The 20,610-nt window shown below is 49.8% G+C and overlaps 1 protein-coding gene across 3 annotated transcripts; it reads right to left on the minus strand.

The window, feature by feature from the left end:
• Positions 1–1,386: 1,386 nt before the first annotated feature.
• On the minus strand, positions 1,387–19,413 carry ASB10 (ankyrin repeat and SOCS box containing 10). 3 transcript variants are annotated; one of them, XM_004458288.4, is made up of 6 exons: positions 18,767–19,413; positions 18,351–18,618; positions 15,737–16,256; positions 12,250–12,363; positions 11,798–11,984; positions 1,387–10,724 (listed from the first exon to the last, which is right to left on the minus strand). In XM_004458288.4, the coding sequence occupies exons 1-5, from the start codon at positions 19,077–19,079 to the stop codon at positions 11,799–11,801; spliced, it is 1,401 nt and encodes a 466-aa protein (XP_004458345.2). In that variant the 5' UTR covers positions 19,080–19,413; the 3' UTR covers positions 1,387–10,724; position 11,798. The 3 variants fall into 3 exon arrangements, with proteins under 3 accessions (XP_004458345.2, XP_004458343.2, XP_004458342.2); XM_004458286.4 differs by lacking the exon at positions 1,387–10,724 and adding an exon at positions 11,331–11,616; XM_004458285.4 differs by lacking the exon at positions 1,387–10,724 and adding an exon at positions 11,331–11,681.
• Positions 19,414–20,610: the final 1,197 nt, after the last annotated feature.

Here is a 20,610-nt window from a genome sequence, read left to right on the forward strand (position 1 = left end):
ACTGACCTAATTCCATCTATATAAATTGATTTATATTTGTATTTTTATAGAAATATCATACAAAATATAGTTCTTTGTGTCTGGTTTCTTTGACTTAGCATAATGTTTGTTGATTTATTTTTGTCTGATATTAACATCTTGTAACATTAATATACATTTGTTCAGTTTCAAAGAAAAAGAGTCATATATGTAATATTACCCATATTCATATTTCACATGTGATTTTATTATGCCATACAGTCCCATGTTACATTTATTTTAGCTTTTCTTTTAGTAATATACATTATTTTAGACTTTCCTTTTCACCACTGTCATACCATATAATAGCACTAGTAGTTACAAACACTATGTTGTGCTTTCACCTTTTCTGTTCATTTCCAAAGATAACAAACAAACTTTTTAACAATTCTGCAGAGGTTAACCCTCTAGCTTTCCATTCTTTAACTTCATTCTATTTTCTGGTGACCTAGATTCCAGTTATTAACTATGAGTTTACACACTTATTTAGTTCATAATAGCACAATACAGCATTTCTCCTCTTGAGCCTGGCTTGCTTCACTCAACATAATGTCCAGGTTCATCCCTGTTGTCATATACTTCACGACTTCATTTCTTTTTACAGCTGCATAATATTCCATCATGTGTCTACACCACAGTTTAGTTTATTTATGAATTGAACAGTTGATGTACACCTGGGTTGTTCCCATCTTTTGGTAATTGTAAATAATGCCCCTATGAACATTGGTGTGTAGATGTCTGTTCATGTTACTGTTCTCAGTTCTTTTGAGCATATATACCTAGCATTGGTATTTCCGGGTCACATAACAAATCAATTTCAACTTCTTTAGGAACTACCAAAGAGTCCTCCACAGCAGCTGTACCATTCTATTCCCACCAACAGTGAATAAGTGTTCCTATCTCTCCACATCCTCTCCAACACTTGTAGTTTTCTGGTTTTTTAATAGTGGCCATTCTAATAGGTGTGAAATGATATCACGTTGTAGCTTAGATTTATATTTCCCTAATTGCTAGCAAGTTGAATATTTTTTCATGTGTTTTTTCGCCATTTGTATTTCTTCTTTGGACAATTGTCTATTCAAGTCTTTTGCCCATTTTTTAAAAATTGGGTCACTTGTCTTTGTATTGTTAAGTTGTAGCATCTCTTTATATATCATGGATATTAAACCCTTATCAGATGTATGATTTCCAAATATTTTTCCCTTTGAGTAGGCTGTCTTTTCACTCTTTTGACAAAGTACTTTGAGGTGCAAAAGTGTTTAATTTTTTTTAATTTTTAAAATTTAAATTTTATTTTAATTTTTTAAAAGATTTTTTTTTATTTCTCCCCCCCCCGCCCCCCCCCCCCCCCCCCCCCCCCCCCGTCTGCTCTCTATGTCCATTCACTGTGTGTTCTTCCTTGTCTGCTTGTATTCTTGTCAGCAGCACCGGGAATCTGTGTCTCTTTTTGTTGCGTCATCTTGCTGCATCAGCTCTCTCTGTGTGTGGTGCCATTCCCAGGCAGATTGGACTTTCTTTCGTGCTGGGCAGCTCTCCTTACGGGACGCACTCCTTGTGTGTGGGGCTCCCCTACACAGGGGACACCACTGCATGGCAGTGGCACTCCTTGCACTCATCAGCACTGCGTGTGGGCCAGCTCATCACACGGGTCAGGAGGTCCTGGGTTTGAACCTTAGACCTCCCATGTGGTAGGCAGACACCCTATCTGTTGGGCCAAATCTGCTTCCCAAAAAAGTTATTTAATTTTGAGGAGTTCCCATTTATCTATTTTTTTTTTTTGTTGTGGATGCTTTGGGTGTGAGATCCAAGAAACCACCACCTACCACAAGATTTGAAGATGTTTCCCTACATCTTCTAGTAATTTTATAGCCCTGGCTTTTATTTATTTATTTATTTAAAAGATTTATTTCTCTCCCCTTCCTCCCCACCCCAGTTGTCTGTTCTCTGTGTCTATTTGCTGCATCTTCTTTTGTCCGCTTCTGTTGTTGTCAGGGCACGGGAATCTGTATTTCTTTTTGTTGCGTCATCTTGTTGTGTCAGCTCTCCATGTGTGCAGCACCATTCCTGGGCAGGCTGCGCTTTCTTTTGTGCTGGGTGGCTCTCCTTACAGGGCGCACTCCTTGAGTGTGGGGCTCCCCTACGTGGGGGACACCCCTGCGTGGCAGGGCACTCCTTGCGCACAGCAGCACTGCACAGGGGCCGGCTGCACATGGGTCAAGGAGGCCCGGGGTTTGAACCGCAGACCTCTCATGTGGTAGACAGACGCCCTAACCACTGGACCAAGTCCACTGCCCAGTCCTGGCTTTTATATTCAGGTCTTTGATCCATTTTGAGTTGATTCTTGCACATGGTGTGAGATAGGGGTCCTCTTTCATTCTTTTGGTTGTGGATATCCAGTTCTCCCAGCACCATTTGTTGACAAGACTGTTTTGTCTTGGTAATGTGGACTTGGTAGGTTTGTCAAAAACAAGTTGGCCATAGGGGGGAGGGTTCATTTCTGGACTCTCAATTCTATTCCACTGATCAATGTGTCTATCTTTATGCTAATACCATGCTGTTTTGACCACTGTAGCTTTGTAATATAGTTCAAGCTCAGGCAGTGAGTCTTCCCACATTGCTCTTCTTTTCAGAATGCTTTTGGCTATTCAGTGCACTTTCCCTTCCAAATAAATTTGGTAATTACCTTTTCTACTTCTGTAAAGTAAACTGTTGCAATTTTGATCTATAGATCAATTTGGGTAGGATTGGGTAGGATTGATACCTTCAAGATATTTAGTCTTCCAATCTGTGAACATGGAATGTCTTTTCATTTGTTTAGATCTTCTTTGATTTTTTAGCATTGTTTTGTAGTTTTCTGAATATAGGTCCTGTACTTCTTTGATTAAATTGATTCCTAGGTATTTTAGTCATTTTTTTTTACTATTGTAAGTGGAATTTTTTCCTATTTCCCCCTCAGATTATTCAATACTAGTGCACAGAAACATTACTGATTTTTGCATGTTGATCGTATATGCTGCCACTTTGCTGAACTTGTTTATTAGCTCAAGTAGATTTGTTGTAGGCATTTCAAAATTTAAATATGGGATCATATCATTCATGAATAGTGAGAGTATTACCTCCTCTTTTCCTATTTGGATGCCTCCTTTTTTTTTTTTCCTTGTCTAATTGTTCTAGCTAGAACTGTTAGCGCAATATTGAATAACAGTGGGGACAGTGGGTTTCCTTGTCTTGTTCCCAATCTTAGAGGGAAAACTTTCAACCTTCCTCCACTGAACACAAAGTTGGCTGTGGGTTTTCCATATATGCCCTTTATCATATTGAGGAATTTTCCTTCTATTCCTATCGTAAAGTGTTTTTATCAAGAAAGGATGCTGGATTTTGTCAAATGCCTTTTCTGCAAGGATCGAAATGATCAAGTGTTTCTTTTCCCTTCAATTTGTTAATGTGCTATATTACATTAAATGATTTTCTTATGTTGAACTAACCGTGCATACCAGGAATAAATCCCACTTGGTCATGGTGTAAAATTATTTTGATATGCTGTTGGATTCTATTTGCAACTATTTTGTTGAGAATTTTTGCATCTACATTCATTAGAGAGATTGGTCTACAATTTTGTTTTCTTTTGTAGTGTCTTTATCTGGCTTTGGTGATCTTGGCTTCATAAAATGTGTTGGATAATTTTCCCTCCTTTTCAATTTTTTGGAAGAGTTTAAACCGGATTGGTGTTAATTCTACTCACAATGCTTAGTAGAATTCACCGGTGAAGCCATCTGTACCTGGACTTTTCTTTGTTGGGAGATTTTTTATGCTGATTCTGTCTCTTTAAATGTGATTGGTTTGTTAAGTTCTTGTAGAGTCAATGTAGGTTGTGCATTTCTAGGAATTTGTCCATTTCGTTTATGCTGTGTAGTTTGTTGGCAAACAGTTTCTCAAAGTATCTTCTTTTTTTTTTTTTTAAGATTTATTTTTATTTATTTAATTCCCCTCCCCTCCCCCATTGTCTGTTTTTTCTCTGTCTTTTTGCTGCGTCTTTTTTCCTTGTCCGCGTCTGTTGTCATCAGAGGCACGGGAAGTGTGGGCGGCGCCATTCCTCGGCAGGCTGCTCCCTCCTTCGCGCTGGGCGGCTCTCCTTATGGGTGCACTCCTTGCGCGTGGGGCTCCCCTACACGGGGGACACCCCTGCGTGGCACAGCACTCCTTGCGCGCATCAGCACTGCGCATGGGCCAGCTCCACACGGGTCAAGGAGGCCCGGGGCTTGAACCGCGGACCTCCCATGTGGTAGACGGACGCCCTAACCACTGGGCCAAGTCCATTTCCCTCAAAGTATCTTCTTATGATACTTTTTATTTCTGTGGGGTCAGTTGTAATATCCCCCCCTTTCATTTATGATTTTATTTATTTGTATCTTCTTTTTTTCTTTATTAGTCTAAGGGTTTGTCAATTTTATTGATCTTCTCAAAAAACCAGATTTTCATTTTTTGATTTTCTCCATTTGTTGTTGTTGTTGTTGTTCTCAACTCTATTTAGTTCTGCTCTAATCTTTATTATTTTTTTCATTCTGCTTGCTTTGGGAACGGTTTGCTATTCTTTTTCTTTTGTGTATATTCTTTTGTGAATATTTTAAACTAACCTTCATATTTGAAGGACAATTTTGCCAGGTAATAAATTCTTGGCTAGTGGAGCAGGTGTAGCTCAGTGTTTGAGCACCTGCTTTGCACGTACAAGGTCTTGGGTTCAATCCCTGGTACCTAAAAAAAATAAAATTCTCAGTTGGCAATTTTTCTCTTTCAGTATCCTAATTATATCATACCCATCTTCTTACTTCCATGGTTTCTGATGAGAAATCTGCACTAACTCTTACTGGGCATCCCTTGTATGTGATAGTTTGCTTCTCCCTTGCTCCTCTCAGAATTTTCTCTTTATCTTTCATGTTTGACATTCTGAGTAGTTGTGTCTTAGAGTAGGTCTGTCCACATTTATTCTGGTTGGGATATGCTGTGCTTCTTAGACATGTAAATTCATTTGTTTCATGAGAGTTGGGAAATTTTCAGCCATTATTTCCTCAAATATTCTGTTGCCCCTTTTCCTTTCTCTTCTTCTGGAACTTCCATGACACATGTGTTGTTGTGTTTCATATTGTCATTCAGCTCTCTGAGCCCCTGCTCAATTTTCATTCTTTCCTCTCTTCAATTTCAGCTACTCTGCTTTCTGTATCATTTACTCTTTCTTCTATCACTTCAAGTCTGCTGTTGTATGCCTCTATTTTTTTTTTTTTACGTGGTACTGGGGATTGAACCCAGGACCTCATACATAGGAAAGCAAGCTCAGAACCACTGAACTACATCCGCTTCCCAATGAGAGTTGGTTTCTCAATTTGTTTATTTTTTAGGGGGTACTGGGGATCAAAACCGGACCTGGGGGAAGCAGACATGGCTCGACTGATAGAGTGTCCGCCTACCATATGGGAGGTCCAGGGTTCAAACCCAGGGCCCCCTGGCCCGTGTGGTGAGCTGGCCCATGCACAGTGCTATCGAGCACAAGAAGTGCTGTGCCATGCAGGGGTGTACATAGGGGAATCCCACGCACAAAGAGTGCGCCCTGCATTGAGCCACCCCCAGCGAGAAAAGCGCAGCCCACCCAGGAGCGGCACAACACACGTGGAGAGCTGACACAGCAAGATGACACAACCAAAAAGAAACACAGATTCCCGGTGCTGCCGAGAATACAAGTGGACACAGAAGAACACACAGCAAATGAACACAGAGAGCAGACAATGGGTGGGTGGGGGGGGAAGGGGAGAGAAATAAATAAAATAAATCTTAAAAAAAAAACAATCAGACCTGGTATATGGGAAGCAGGCACTCCACCACTTGAGCTACATCTGCTCTCTCTAATGTGTTTTTTTTTTTATCCCACCTATCATGTCTTTCATTCCCATAAGCTCGTTATTTTTCTATTCAGATTTTCCAATTCTTCTTTGTGCTCAGTGTCTTCTTGATGTCCTTTATTACTTTATCATATTGCTTTTCAACTCATTCATTTGATTTTGGAAATTTGTATGAATCTCATTGATTAGTTGTCTCATATCCTGTGTTTCATCTGGGGCTTTGCTATATTCCTTTGCTTGAGCCATTTCTTCCATTTTCTTAGTATAGCTTGTAATTTTTTGCTGATATCTGGGCATCTCATTATGATGGTGAGTTTACTCTGATGCTTAATTTCTCTGTCCCTGTTAGTTGCTCAAATGCCATTGACCTAGTAACAGGTTGCAGTCCTGCTTCCAATAACCTTGGGGAGGGAGGTTGTAAAGGCCAGAAAAAGCCTCTTTCTTAAATTTCCTCACATGCACTTCCTTGGCCCGCCAGCAGATGGCACTCTTCCAACAGCCCTCTCAGTTCAAAGTCTGGTTGGAGTGTGTTTGCTCACACACCAATAGCAATAATGTGATAAAGGATCCTGCCTGGAGGCTAAAAGCCTTGTGTTTCAAACTTTCTTAGAGGCTGTTCTTCAACCTTTGCTGGGAGCCCACTTTTTTCCCAGGTAGGAAATAATTCCACTATCCTCTACAGCCTCAACAACCAGTCCCGGTCAGTAGAGTGGGTGATTGACAGGGTCCAATCTCATTAGTTTCGTGCCGACTCCCAGGGCAAAGAGTGATGTGGCCCCTGCTGGCCTGGAAGGACTCATGGGACACAGTGGACCAAATTTGTTGGCCAAAAGCTAAATCAGCCTTAGGCTGCATCCCACTCTCCCCCATTTTCTGGGGAGGTTGATCCCTGTGGCCCCCTCTGTCCATAGTGGCAGGGCCCAAGACCAGAAAATTCAAAATTATCTGTTCATAGGGTGGGAGAGGGGCACCGGTGGCTGCAGCTGCAGCTTCTACTCACAGTCTTTCAGCTGAGATTCTTTTCCTGTGCCCCTCTCTCTTCTGGGTGGTGTCCAAACTTCCCCTCGTGTCCTAAACCCCAGAACATTTTTTTCCAGGTTGTTTCTGCCTGTCCTCTAGCTATTTTTCTGTGAAAGAAGAGAGTACCTTGTCTTTCTAATCTGCCATCTTCCTGGAAGTCACCTCAGCCCTTGCCTCTGAACCCTAGATTTATATATCCAAATGATTTTTTGACACTCCTCTGAGATGTCTAAAAGGCATCTCAAATTTAATATAACCAAAACAGACCTTTTGATTCCCCTACCCCTGCTCCATTCTCATCTTCCCCATCTTTTTTAAAAAAGATCTATTTATTTATTTATTTATTCACCCCACCCCACCCCATTGTCCGCTCTCTGTGTCCATTCGCTGTGTGTTCTGTGTCTGTTTATCTTCTCTTTAGGTGGCACCAAGAACAATCCTGGGACCTTTTGGAGTGGGAGAGGGTCACTCAGTCCCTTGTGCCACCTCAGCTCCCTGGTCTGCTGTGTCTCTTATTGTCTCTCCTCTATGTCTCTTTTTGTTGCATCACCTTGCTGCTCCAGCTCTGCTCCGGCCAGCTTGCTGTGCAGGCCAGCACTCCTGCATGGGCTAGTACTCTGCCCGGGCCAGCTGGCCTTCACCAGGAGGCCCCGGAAATTAAACCCTGGACCTCCCATATGGTAGACAGGAGCCCAATCTCTTGAGCCACATCCACTTCTCACATCTTCCCCATTTTAATAATTAGCACCACCATCCATCCAGTTGCTCAAATTAAAAAAAAACTAGGAGTCATCTTGCATTATTGTTTACTTCAGTCCCCCACATCCACTCCATCAGCAAGTCCCATCAATTCTCCAAAAAGGATCCTAAATCTTGCCTACTACTATCCTAGCTTTTATCTAGGTTACTGCAGTAGCCTCTTAACTGGTCTCTCATATTCTATATCTCCTTCCCCTCTCCCAAACCATTCAGCAGCCAGAGAGATCTTTTAAAACCTAAATCAAAACTACAGTGAGATACTATGGCACACCCATTAGAATGGCTGCTATTAAAAAACAAAACAAACAAACAAAACCCAAAAACCAAAACAAAACAACCCCAACAATAAAAAAACAAGTGTTAGGGAAACTGATGTGGTTCAACCAAGTGACTCCTGTCTACCACACAGGAGGTCCAGGGTTCAATGCCCAGGGCCTCCTGGTGAGGCCAAGCTGGCTCAGGCAGAGTACTAGCCCATGCAGGAATGCTGGCCTGCACAGCAAGCTGGCCAGAGTGGAGAGCTGGCCCACGTGGAGTGCTGCCCCATGCAGGAGTGCCACTCCGCACAGGAGTGCCGCCCTGTGTGGGAATGCCGCCCAGAGCGGGAAAGCCATCCTGCGCAGGAGTGCTGGCCAACATGGAGAACTGGCGCAGCAAGATGATGCAACAAGAGACACAGAAGAGCGAAAATAAGAAGACATAACAGAATAGGGAGCGGAAGTGGCACAAGAGAGTAACTGCCTCTCTCCCACTCCAGAAGGTCCCAGTATTGGTTCCTAGAGCCACCTAATGAGAAGACACAGAAGAACACACAGCGAATGGACACAGAAAACAGATAATGGGGGGGAACGGGGTGGGGAAGAAATAAATAAAAAACAAATCTTAAAAAACAACACAACAAAAACAAGTGTTGGAGAGGACATGGAGAAAGAGGAACACTCATTCATTGCTGATGGCAATGTAAAATGGTGCAGCTACTGTGGAAGACAGTTTGGCAGTTCCCTAGAAAGCTAAGTATAGAACCACCATATAACATGGCAAACCCCCTACTAGGTATATACCCCAAAGTATTGAAAGCAGGAGCTTGAACAGATATTTTCACACTGATGTTCATAGAAGCATTATTCACAACTGCCAAAATATGGAAGCAACCCAAATGTCCATCAACCAATAAATGGATAAGTAGAAAGTGGTATATACATACAATGGAATATTACTCAGCCATAAAAAGGAATCAAGTCCTGATACATGTGACAATATGGACGAACCTTAAAGACATCATGTTGAGTCAAATAAGTCAGACACAAAAGGACCAATATTGCCTGATCTCACTGATCTGAAACAATTAGAATAAGCAAAATCATAGAATCAGAATCTAGAATAGAGGTTACCAGGGGACATGGTAGGGATAGTGAATGAGAAGTTAAGGCTTAAAATGTACAGAGTTCCTGTTTGGAATGATGAAAATGTTTTGGCAATGGATGGTGGTGATGATAGCACAACATTGTGAATGCAATGAACAGCACCGAAATACTTATCTGAATGTGATTAAAAGGGGAAATGTTAGACTATTTATATGGTAACAGACTAAAAACTTTTTTTAAAAACCATGCAACTGCATTACACAAATGGTGAACGCTAAAGTTAAACCATGGACTTTAATTAATAGTACAATTATAAAAATGTGCTATTGGGGAAGCAGCTCAGTGACTGAGCACCTGCACCCCATGTATGAGGTCCTGGGTTCAATCCCCGGTACCTCCTTAAAAAAAGAGTGCTATAATCAATTGTAACAAGTGTTGCACACCAATGCAAGGTGTTGGTCGTGGGGTGGTGGGGTATGGGAACCCTGTATGTTCTGTAAATCCACAACTTCTCTGATAAAGGGGGGGTGAGCAAAAAAAAAAAAACCCCACAAAATAAAAACCTCAATCACTCCGCAGCTTAAAACCCTCTAATAGAGTCTAATCCACATTCCCTCTGCATGGTCTGTTCTTCCCCCACTCTGTTCACACGCTGGCCCTCGTCATCCAGTTCTCAGGTTAAATATCACCTCCTCAAAAAGGAAGTTTCCCTGTCACCCAATCTAAAATAACCCCTAAACACTTGTCACAGCACCCTTTGACATTTCTCAACGTAGTACTTCTTAATAATATCTAGTCTCTTCTCATCTACTTATTTAGTGTCTCCCTCTCCCTAATAGAAAGTAAACTATAGTGGGGACTAGAGAGGAAGGATCTGTATGCCCTGTACCTGCAATGCCTAGAGCATAGCTGAGCAAACCAGTGACGGACAGGGCATACCCCCCAGGGCCCCACCCTGGGACACGACTGGAGACGCCCCAGGCAGGTCTTCTACAGTAAGTATAACTCGCCAGGGCAGGCCTCCCCCAGCCCGTCTCCTGCCCCCACGCCGGCCAGTCCCGCTGCTTCATGGCCCTGGTCTCGCCCTTTTGCGGTGGGGCCTGTGCGCTCAGGCCCAGGTCCAGCCTGGAGTTTCCAGAGCTGCAGGGGGCCGGCCACGGTCGACCCCTCCCGCCTGGGCGCCTGGGCTCCGGCCCGGACGCCCCTTCTGAAAACGGCCGCCCTCTGTCCCCCCGACCCTGGGCGGGCCCCGCGTCTGGCCGCGAGAGTCAGCGTGGGAAGCAGGGGCCCGCTCACCGGCCTCGGCTCGCTTCTTCGCCTCCGCCCCCTCGCAGCCCTCCTCTGGCAGCGTTCGGGGTCCCCCTCTCCCCGTCTCTGGCTTGCAGCCGGACAGGCCGGCCGGCGCTCCCCGGCGTTCTCCCGGGCCCGTCCTTCCCCGCCTCGCGGTGGGCGGGAAAGGCTCGAGGTGCGACGCACCAGCACCCCCGGCCCCAGCGAAATCTGTCCAGTGACCGTTGACGTCACGCACTACCATACACGTGATTGGCTGTTCTGCGGCTCCGGTAAACTGCGTCCCGCCGGCTCCTAGCTGCTGGGGTCTCCTGCAGATTCTTCAAATCCTGGCACTGCCAACACCTTTAGGGACCCTTTCCTTCTCCCTCTTTTATGGAAACTTGAACCCAGAGAGGCAAAGAAGTTTATGTTCCACAACAAGCTAATGGCAACGCTAAGCCTAGAACCCAGGTCCTCTAACCCATCTCAGCACTCTTTCCACTACAAAGCTAAATTTAAAAAAGAGCAAATAGAGACCAGAACCGGCTGTGCAGCCCGTGATCCCTGACCTTCGTTGTCAGGCAATAGGTATCATTTTATTTGCTTACTTATTTTCTAAACCTGGGTCTTTAATGCTCCCCTCACCCATCCATCACCCCTCCGGGGTGGTTCCAGCCGGTTTGCCCCACTTTCCCATTCTTTTTCCATCTCACCCTTTCCCATCCTGCCGCAGCTACCTTCACTGCCTTCATGTCCACAGCCGCTCTGCTCTACCCGGCCTCTGGCTCTCCTTCAGGCCTTCTTGACACTCTGTCCCCTGGCGGCCACTCCCACCCTTGCACGGGGCGGGAGGGGAGGATGGTGACATCACAGGGGAAGGTTGGGAGCCGCTTTGCGGGGCAGATACAGCAGGACCCCTGTAAGCTGCCTACACAGAGTCTGCAGCTGACTCCCTGGTGGGTGAGCCAGCTCAGAGGAAGGCCCTGCTGGACACAGCACCAAACAGTCCAGGCCTGGAGATTTTTAATGTGCATACAGAGTTTGGATTTATGACACAAGGATGGGCTCGAGTGGGGCCTCAGGAGTCGAGCACCTGAGAGACCCCCAAGAGGAGGGTATCTTCTCACTGTGAGTCCCATCTCTCTCTCTGCGAAACGTCGCCTTGCTGCCATGGCCTCTGCCTCTCTCTCTGGCAGGAATCCCAGCACCTGTGCCTTAGCGCTGAAATGGACCTCGTGCTGACAGGGCGCCTCGGCCAGGGGTTGGTTCCACTCAGGCTTGGGTTCAGGGCCCTGTGAGGGGCAGGCAGGCACACCCTGGGACTGGGGTGCCTGCTTCCAGGCTCTCCCAAAAGGCGCTGGGTGTTTGGAAGGACAGGTTTGGAGTCAGGAGGGCTGGTTCCTGGCCAAGGCCTGCTCCCACCCTTCTCTTGCCTACTCCCCACCCCCGCTAAGGTGAGCCCCCAGGACTCACCTTAGTAGAGCACATCCTCGAAATCCAGCTGCAAGTAGCGGAGCAGGCGGGGCGGCAGGGGGAGGCGGGGCAGGGCGTGGGGCAGGTAGCCAGCCAGGTGAGAGCGCAGCGCGCAGCGGCTCAGATGCTGCAGCGATCTTGGCTGCCTCGCCAAGGCGAAGAGGGAGGAATAGAAGTGGTGGTGCTTCTGGGGGCGGAATGGGGCTCGGTAAGAGGCAGGCTTTGGGAAGCGGCACCTGCTCCTCAGAGGAGGCTGGTGACAGGAATATTTGGGGTGTCCACTCCGTGAGTTTTCTTCTCTTGGGCCGTGAGAGGGTCTCTGGGTATTTTCTTTGGGGACAAAGTGGGGGTCTGTGGGAGCTTCCCTGTAGGAGGTGGGAGTCTCTCTGGGCCAGGCTCCGTGAGTGTTAGGGAGGGAGGGAGGGTCTCCTGAAGCAGCCCTGGCGTCTGACCTGCAGTGTTTCCGGGGGCAGCAGGCCCACGGCCTCCTCGGGCAGCTGTATGACGCTGTAGGTGTTCATCAGCACCTCGATGGTCCGCGGGCACGTGCACCAGCGCTCCAGCACCTGGGGGCGGGGGGCAGAGAGGCAGCGACAACCTCAGGGTCACCCACACTGCCGGTGCCCAGTCAGCCTCCACAGGATTCCCAGACAGCTCGCAGCACACCCTTGCACTGCTCATACTGCGTGCCAGACACTTTTCTTGGCGCTTCACATGTATGAACTCTTTTTATCCTCAGCCCTCCGAGGTGTGGACTCTTGTTCCCATACAGAGAAGGGAAACCAAGGCACAGAGAAGCTAGTAAAATTGCCCAGAATCACAAGTTGTAGTTCCAGCATTCGAAACCAGGCACTGTGGCTCCTTGCCCTCAATGCTGACACTCTCTTGCCCAACCTTCTGTCTCCCTCTCCAAGGCTCTTGCTGGATTTTCTGTGGGATAGGAATGGAACCCTTGACCTGTTGTTGGAGCTCCTGGTCCAAGAAGACAAATTATACAGCCAAATCTGCTAAATGTCAAGTGAGGGGTAGAGACACACTGACAATGGGGATGTAGAGGAGGGCAGCTGGAGGGGCAGAGTGGGTTTCCCAGAGGTGGGGAAAGGTGAGTAGATCTCAGGAGGGCACTTCAGGAAGAAGGGCTGAAGCAGGACTGCACGCAGCTGCAGTGGAGGGTTTGATGGGAGTGGTCAGGGGATCAGGTTGGAGGGGAGTTTGGGGCTAGATTCTTTCATTTATTCATTCAACAGTTTCCTGATGGCCTACTATGTGCCAAGCACTGAGGATACAGCAGTAAAGAAGACCGACAAGCTGTTTGTCACCTGGGAGCTTATATTTCAGAGGGAAAACGTAATAAACACAGAACTACTTATAGACATGCTTTCGCAAGGACAGCTTAGCAGGGTAAGGTTGAGAGTGGCTGGGGAGAGCGCCATTTGATGTGAAGTGGCCAAGAAGGCCCAGAAAGGAGACCTGAGGAGTGAGGCATGCAGCAGGAGCAGCTTGTGGCAGGGCGGTCCTGGTGGTCAGGAAGGCGGCTGCACATGGAGACAGGACACAAGGATACCATCGTGCCCTCCCATTTTCCTGCTTTCTCCACTCTTTCACTTGCTGGATCTCAAACTCTGAGCAGTGGTCAACGACCAGTTTTCATATCTGAGAGTAGCTATGTACCATCTCCCAAGCAGCACCGTGCACATAAACCCACACAACTGCACTTAATTGGAGGGTCATGGACTTACGTTAAAAGGACAGGGGACTCTTCTGCCTGGCAGGCTGGGAGTGCTGGTGGGCAGTGAGCAGGTGAAGGCCAGGCCTGGGCTAGGGAACGGGGCCCTGGGGTAAGTGGGGTACCTACATGAGGCCCTGACTCTTGCCCTGCAACTGGAAAAGCAGCCCCCATCTTCCACTGCGGTCTCCCCAAGCTGCCCCAGACCCGGCTCCCTGGGACCGGCCTCTTTACCTCACCCCTCCTTAGAGCTCAGGAAGAAGAGGCTGCTGCACCTGACTTCTTCCCTGCTCCTCATGTCTACCATGCAGGCTGCCTGATTCCCGCCCCCCGCACTTCACTCATCCTGTCTGCCCGCCAGATCCTTCCTCCTCCACTTTACAGAACTGGGGCCCACAGAGGTCACAGGATTTGCCCAGGGCCACGGGGTTAGTGTGTCTGGCCTTGGAACCCCGTCTTAGGCACCGCCTACCCCAGGGGTGGTTGAGAGGATGGAGGGAGCGAATGGAGCACCCTAGCCCCGGGCCTGATGTGTCATCAGGGCTGTGTTTGCTTCTGCTATTACCCTCTGTGCTCCTACAACCCTTTCACCACTGTTAGGTAGAGTCTGTATCACATGCAAGGAGATTGGGGTTCAAAGACTTTTAAGGACTTGCCTAAAAGTCACAGGAACAGGCATCAAGGCCAGACCCTAGATCCAGGGCTCCTGAGCTCCGGGTCCAAAGTGGCAGCTCCCAGAATTTTCTGGGGCCGACGTAGGATCACAGACGCTGTTGGGGGCCTCCCTGCCCGGCCATCCAGGGTGGGGAACCCCAGCCAAGCCTGGGGAGGAAGGGCAGCTGCAGATCTTGGAAAATGGATGCTGACACTTGCCCGCACCTTTCGATCACCTGGTTCAAGGCTGGAAGGGGCTGTTTGCGGGACCAGCTCCCAGCGGGCGGGTGGGGGCGGAGCCCGGGGCGGGAGGGGGCTGAGGTACTCCTGCCGCCCGCTGCCTTCTCCTCCCGCCCCCTCCCCGGTGGGGAATCATTAGCTGTCAGAGCCTCCGTCAGATTACAGGGAATTGCTCGTCTCCTAATTATCTGGTGTTAATAGGAGATTAATTAGTGTTAATTGTTGATTTTCTTGTATTTTCCCAAAGGGGAGACCAATCTGCCGAACTCTCGGGTTGTTTAATTATTTGGTCTTGCTTAGGAATCCAGACAGATGCGTGTACGTTTGTGAGCCAAGGGGAGGGGCGGAGACTGAGGGGTTGCGCCCAGGACCTCGTGGGGCCAGGCAATCCCCGAGGCGGGGCGGGAGGGGGCCTGCCACACCCAGCTGCCCTCAGAGACTCGTTCCTTCCTGACCACCTGCAAGGACGCGCTCCCCTCTGAGTACAGGTGCCCCCCGTCTCCGCACCCAGGCCCCATGCCATCCCTGATATTATATAACCTCCCCCCCACACACACACATCACGGAACCTTCGAACCTTCCATTAAGGCATATTACAAGGCACCCCCCTCCCCGCCTGTGAGTGCACCAGTAGCATAGGACTTGAAGTTGAATCTTCTTAGGGAAAAATATAGCAAAATAAGATATAGATGGAAAATTAGCATTAAAACAGATGTCAGTTTGTGGGGTGGGGAGTGAGTTACATGGGAACCTCTTATGTTTCTTTAATGTAACAGTCTATGTGGTCTATTAACTTTAATTTTAAAAATGTGTTAATTCAAAAAAATAAAAATAAAACAGGTGTCAGTTGGGTGGCTGTTGGTCTGTGCAATGGGTATGTCCCGCTAAGCTCTCAGAAGTTGGACCATGTGCATTTGCAAGTGGGAAAGTGAGGCATGGGCTCATCACTCCTGCCCTGGGAGAACTTTTTTTCCCTATCCAGCATCACTGAACTGATCCCACCACTGGTCAGAGCTTCTTCAAACACAATTTTCTCCACTGACTCCCTGGATGGAGACCCTTAGCTCCCTATCACCTGCATCAGTCCTGACTCCTTTCTGGATCCTTTATAATCTGGTCACAACCCACACATGTGCTGCCTGGTGGCCTGGGTCCCTCTTTGGGCTTTGCTTAATTGTGGCATGAAAGACGGGGGAAAAAGAACTAATCTATGTGCCCAAGTGTCTGGACTTCATTCCGAAGTAAGCAGGGACATGGGCCTGGGTCTCCGGGGCCCCACACCATCCATGGGCCCCTCTCTGCCCCAGCAGCCCCTGTACCTTGGGGAGGGCCCCAGGCCAGACTCGGACAGCCCCGTGGTTGAGCAGAGCCCGCACTACATGCTCTGGGCTCTGGGCCAGGGCCGTGGCCGGGCCCTGCAGGGCACAGTGTAGGGCCGTGTGTCCCCCGTAGTCCATGGCGTTGGCACTGACGCCACAGGACAGGAGCAGCTCGACGACGGCTGTGTGGCCGTGGCGACAGGCCAGGTGCAGGGGCCGCCGCTTGTCCTGGTCCGCAGCGTCCGCGTCCGCCCCAGCCGCGAGTAGCAAGTGGCACAGCTGGAGGCAGCGGGTGGCGGTGGCTTCGGCATCGACTGCAGACGGGCTGCAGGCATCACAGGCGGCCAGCAGGGGTGTCCAGCCTTCGGCATCCCGGGCGTCGGGGCATGCCCCCCGTCTGAGAAGTAGGTCCGCCAGCTCCACGTGGCCAAGCCGGGCCGCCACATGCAAAGGCGTCTCCTCCTCTTCCTCGGACCGACCATCCACTTTGGCCCCAAACCTCAGGAGCAGCTCTGCACACCTAGGAAGGGGCGGGATGGCAGAGGAGAGGAACAGAGGGCAGAGCCCTTCAGCCCTGGCATTGCAGATAATATGAGCAGCCAAAGCCAACACTAGGCAGCCTTGGGCAGCTCCGGTTCCTGTCCGCCCCTCACCTTCCATCCTGCCCGTCACTAGTCAATCAGGCAATGTCCTTTAGGAGCAGCAATGTCCTCTTTTAAACTGCAAATACACTCCGTGGGCATCGTCCACTAACTTCTCAATGAGAAAACACGTGACAAATCATTATTCTGGCTTTACAACAGGCAGTGTTCTAAGGGCTTTACACATCTGAATTTATTTAATCCCCATGACACTGTCTGGTAGGTTCTTTGGTTACCCTCATGTCTCACAGCTAAGGAAACCAGAGAGGACTCTGCCTGCTGGGACGGGAGCAGGGAGCTTAGATGATGGACCCAAATGGAAATGGGAGCAGTGGACAATGCACAACAAAACCAGAATGTGTCAACCGGTTTTACTTCAGGATGGTCCTCACAGACTATCGATAGTCTATGCTGTGAGGGACGCGGGGAATTGCAGTAACTCGTGCACCAAAATGAAGCATCAGTTTCCTCATCTGTAGAGTGGGAGTAATTAGCGCTACATAGACCACACGAGGCTATCGTGAGCAGCACCTGAGACAGTGCCTGAAGAGCTGCTACACAACACTTAGGGCGAGGGGAGTGGATAGCATAGGGGGTGAACCATCCTGGGCTGTTGTATTATTCTGTCTACCTTGCTAAATGCTTGAGATTCTCCATTATAATTTTTTCATTACATTTGTTTACTAAAGAGTGGGAGGAGTTATTATCCATGAGTGTGATCTCAGGGGGGCTGCCTGGAACATGACCAGAGCTAAGTGAGAGGTGGTACAGAACTGCCCTCTCTGATCCAGAAGCCACTAGCCACCCGTCACTGTTGAGCACTACTGAATACTTCTGATTGAGTTGTGCTGTACATGTAAAGTGCCTATCAATTTTAAAGCGTAGTACCAAAAAAAGGATGGAAAATATCTTCATTCGTTATTTTTTTAATACTGATCACATGTTGAAATGACATTTTGGACATAAAATACATTATTAAAATTAATTTCACTTGTCTGTTTTCTACTTTTAATGGGACTCCTTGAGAAATTAAAATGACTTCTGTGACTCGCATTCTATTTCTATTGGACCACGCTGCTAGAGCGCCCATCTTCAGTGGTAACATGATTAAGTCAAGGGAAGCCTCTGAGGGCTGATGAGACTAATGGAGGGAGAAGGGCACGAAAGGGGAACCCAAGGATCAAAAACAAGGATCAAAAATGGGGCAAGATGTGAAATCCTGTGCGTGTGCAGCCCGCAAAGAGAGGGCCTCTGTTGTAGGCAGGTCATGAAAGATTTGCCAAGGCTCCCCCTACCTGGATTCCATGCCCACAGAAAGAGTTGTAAGTGAGGGCTCATCCTGCCTCCCAAATTTCCGGTATACAAGGCCACAGTTATTTGGATCACTGCAAAGGAATATTCCCTACAGGAAGTAATAAAGTGTCACTTTTGGGTGTATTCATCAGTCTCTTGTAAGTCTGGTCTGTGACAGTCCCTCGAGCCCATTCATCTGATATGGAAAAGCTAGACCTGCCAAATGTAGGTCCAGACCCTGCCCTCAGGGACCACAGCATGCCCTGCCTGGAGGCCTCTGGTCCTCAGTCTACAGCCACTAAACAATAAGCTCCCTGAAGGCAGGACTGTGGCTTAGTTGCTCTTGTACTTAGCACAGTGCCTGGTACATAGAATCCGCTCAGAAGATAATGAAACTTCCCAGCAACACCACTTTCCCATGGTAGATGCAGATAACTTCACTGAAGCTGGGCCCCTGACACAGCCCCCCTCCCTACCCAGGGAACCAGAAAACTGCCCAAGGTCATGCCAAATGCGCAGGGCCAATCGTTGGACAGCTTTGGGAGTAGTCACATCCTGACCACTGACCTTGAGCCCCTGCTCCTCCTTCCCAGACCCTGAAGTCTCCCATGTCTCCCCCAGGGAGGATCTCTTTGCCCCTCTTCAGAGTGGAACAGGGGATTGGGTGAAGGGACACTCACTCAAGGGTGCCAGCCCCCCGGCAGAGGTGCAAGGGGCGCTTCCCATCCTGGTCAGGGACGTCGGGGTCGGCCCCTGCCACCAGCAGCACGTGGGCGCACGCAGCGTGCCCAGCGGCGCAGGCCTCATGCAGGGCAGTGCGGCCCCCAGGGGCGCTGTCTGGCCTCGCCCGTCGCCTCAGGAGCAGCCTCAGAACTTCGGTGTGGCCACGGCTGGCTGCCACGTGCAGCGGGGTGGTCAGCTCCTCTTCGTACGTCAGAGACCAGAGCCCTAGGGGGAGAGAGGGGCACGGGTCTCAGACTCCCAGCAGCGGGGGCCACGGGCTGCCAGCAAATGGGGCCTGGGAAGAAACGGGCCCAGGCTCCCTCTCCCAGCCGCCCCCTCCCCCGCTCAGCCCACCCCTGCCCCCGGCCCATACTCAGAGCGCGGATGTTGAAGCGGAAATCCCTCCATTGCTCTGGGTTGCTGGTGTCAAAGACGGAATCGGGAGCCAGGCCAGAACCGGAGTCCGCGAGGATGCGGGAGACCGAGCCCACGTCCCCCACCAGCACCGCCTGCCAGAAGTCGAGGGCAGGTCCCGAGGCCGTGCGGACGACGATGGGGCCTTGGCCAGGTTCCTGACCCTCTCCAGACCCTCTGTGGGGCTTCTCAACCAGCCTGGCACAGAGGGCGTGTCTGTCACTGGGGGGCTCTCCCTGCCCCCTGCAATCTTCTGGAGACCACCAGCTCATGAGGGCAGAGTGTGAACATGAGGGAAAGGAGCGAGGGCGGTGGGGAAGGGGAGGTCGAGGCCAAAGCCGGAGAAGAGGAGCAGAGAAGGAAGGGAAAACAGGCAGATGGAGGGAGAGGGTCTCTGTGTCCCTGAGCTCGGAGCTGCCCTGGCCACGAGGTCCGGCAGGAGCTATTCTGGGCTCCACATGACTTACCCCGGGGCCAAGATTTAGGCTGTTGGACCTGCTTCTGGGTGGGGGAGAAACAACCAAGGGCTTCTCCTCGACCTCAAGCGTTTGGTACCTCTGTGCCTGACGCAGGCCACCCCCACCCGCATCCAGCCCGGGGCCCCGGCTGTGCCCGGCCCCTCACCCCTCTGGTGGCAGCTCCAGCGAGGCTCGGCAGCTCGGCTCTCCAGCAGCAGGTCGGCCGTGCTGTGGGGGGGGAAGAGCTCCTGCAGCCTCGCCAGGTCGCCGGTGTAGAGCGCGTTCTGCAGGCCCATGTCGCGGCACAGCAGTGGCAATGGCCTACGGGCCCCCCAGGCTGGGCAGGACTTCAGAGCCCAGTCCCGGCAGGGGAGGCATCCCAGCGGGGGGGGAGAGTTCCTTCTCCTGGGCATGGCTAGTGTCTGGGAGAGCGGGCCCAAGCAGCAGGACGTGGGGCACTGGCAGCTGCTGAACCGGGAGGGCAGAGCCCGGGCCTGAGCCAGCCGGAGGCCCAGTGTGGGAGGAGCAGGGGGAGCAGACACAGGCTGAGCCACAAATAGGCCAGGACGTCATTGCTCTCCGTACCAGAGCTAGAACCCTCAGGCTGGGAACAGGGAGGAGCCAAGAAAAGAGACCGAGGGGCAAGTCCCAAGGGCCAAGCCGGGAATTCCACAGATGAAGGAAATGGAGCCCAGAGAAGGAAAGAGATTTGCACAAAGTCACACCGTTAATTTGTTGCAGAGCCAGGACTAGAACCTGGAATTCCAAGCTTGCATTTTAGCGTTCCTTCACCAAAAGCAGTCTATTGTTGGGCCCTGATCCTAACGGGAGAGAAGTGAGGATGCCAGATCACTTTTCCTGCTCTCCCAAATGCCGCCTCTTAGCCCCACACCCTTCTACTCCCAAACCCAAGGGAGAGGTCCGCAGCGGTGTTGAGAGCAGAGGCTAGAGACTACCCCCACCCTGTGAGACGCCCCTTCCAGGGGTTGTCTGGAAGATAGGCTTCTGCTTCAAAGGAATCGGGGTGCAGCCCACAGGCAGCAACAGAAACGCCCACGGCCCATGTCAGGTGATGACAAGCACCCCCCCATCTCCCTAAGATGACCCTTGGGTGTCCCAGATGGCCATAGTTAGACTGGGGTCTCAGTGGAGAGGGAAAAAGAGGGTCTTCTCGGCCTATTCAGCTACATGAGAACATCAAAATTTCTTTCATCTGGGGGATGAAAAAAGGAACAGAAGGGGAGAAAGAAAATTCAAAACCAACCCCTTGGGCCCACCAGTCTCTTCGGTGTTTCCAGCCCCAGTTCTCTCACTCTTCATTGCATTCTGATGGGCTTTTGCTACC

Source organism: Dasypus novemcinctus, chromosome 5 (assembly GCF_030445035.2).
Source record: "Dasypus novemcinctus isolate mDasNov1 chromosome 5, mDasNov1.1.hap2, whole genome shotgun sequence".
Classification (NCBI taxonomy): domain Eukaryota; kingdom Metazoa; phylum Chordata; class Mammalia; order Cingulata; family Dasypodidae; genus Dasypus; species Dasypus novemcinctus.

What these genes read in the sequence shown, in the direction of transcription:
- ASB10 (XM_004458288.4), bottom strand. Translation starts at nt 19,079, where the DNA reads ATGAGCTGGTGGTCTCCAGAAGATTGCAGGGGGCAGGGAGAGCCCCCC. An exon ending in CGGGGGGCTGGCACCCTTGA is followed by an intron (nt 16,257 to 18,350) that starts GTGAGTGTCCCT and finishes GCCCCTTCCTAG; the next exon opens with GTGTGCAGAGCTGCTCCTGA. An exon ending in GGCCTGGGGCCCTCCCCAAG is followed by an intron (nt 12,364 to 15,736) that starts GTACAGGGGCTG and finishes CCCCGCCCCCAG; the next exon opens with GTGCTGGAGCGCTGGTGCAC.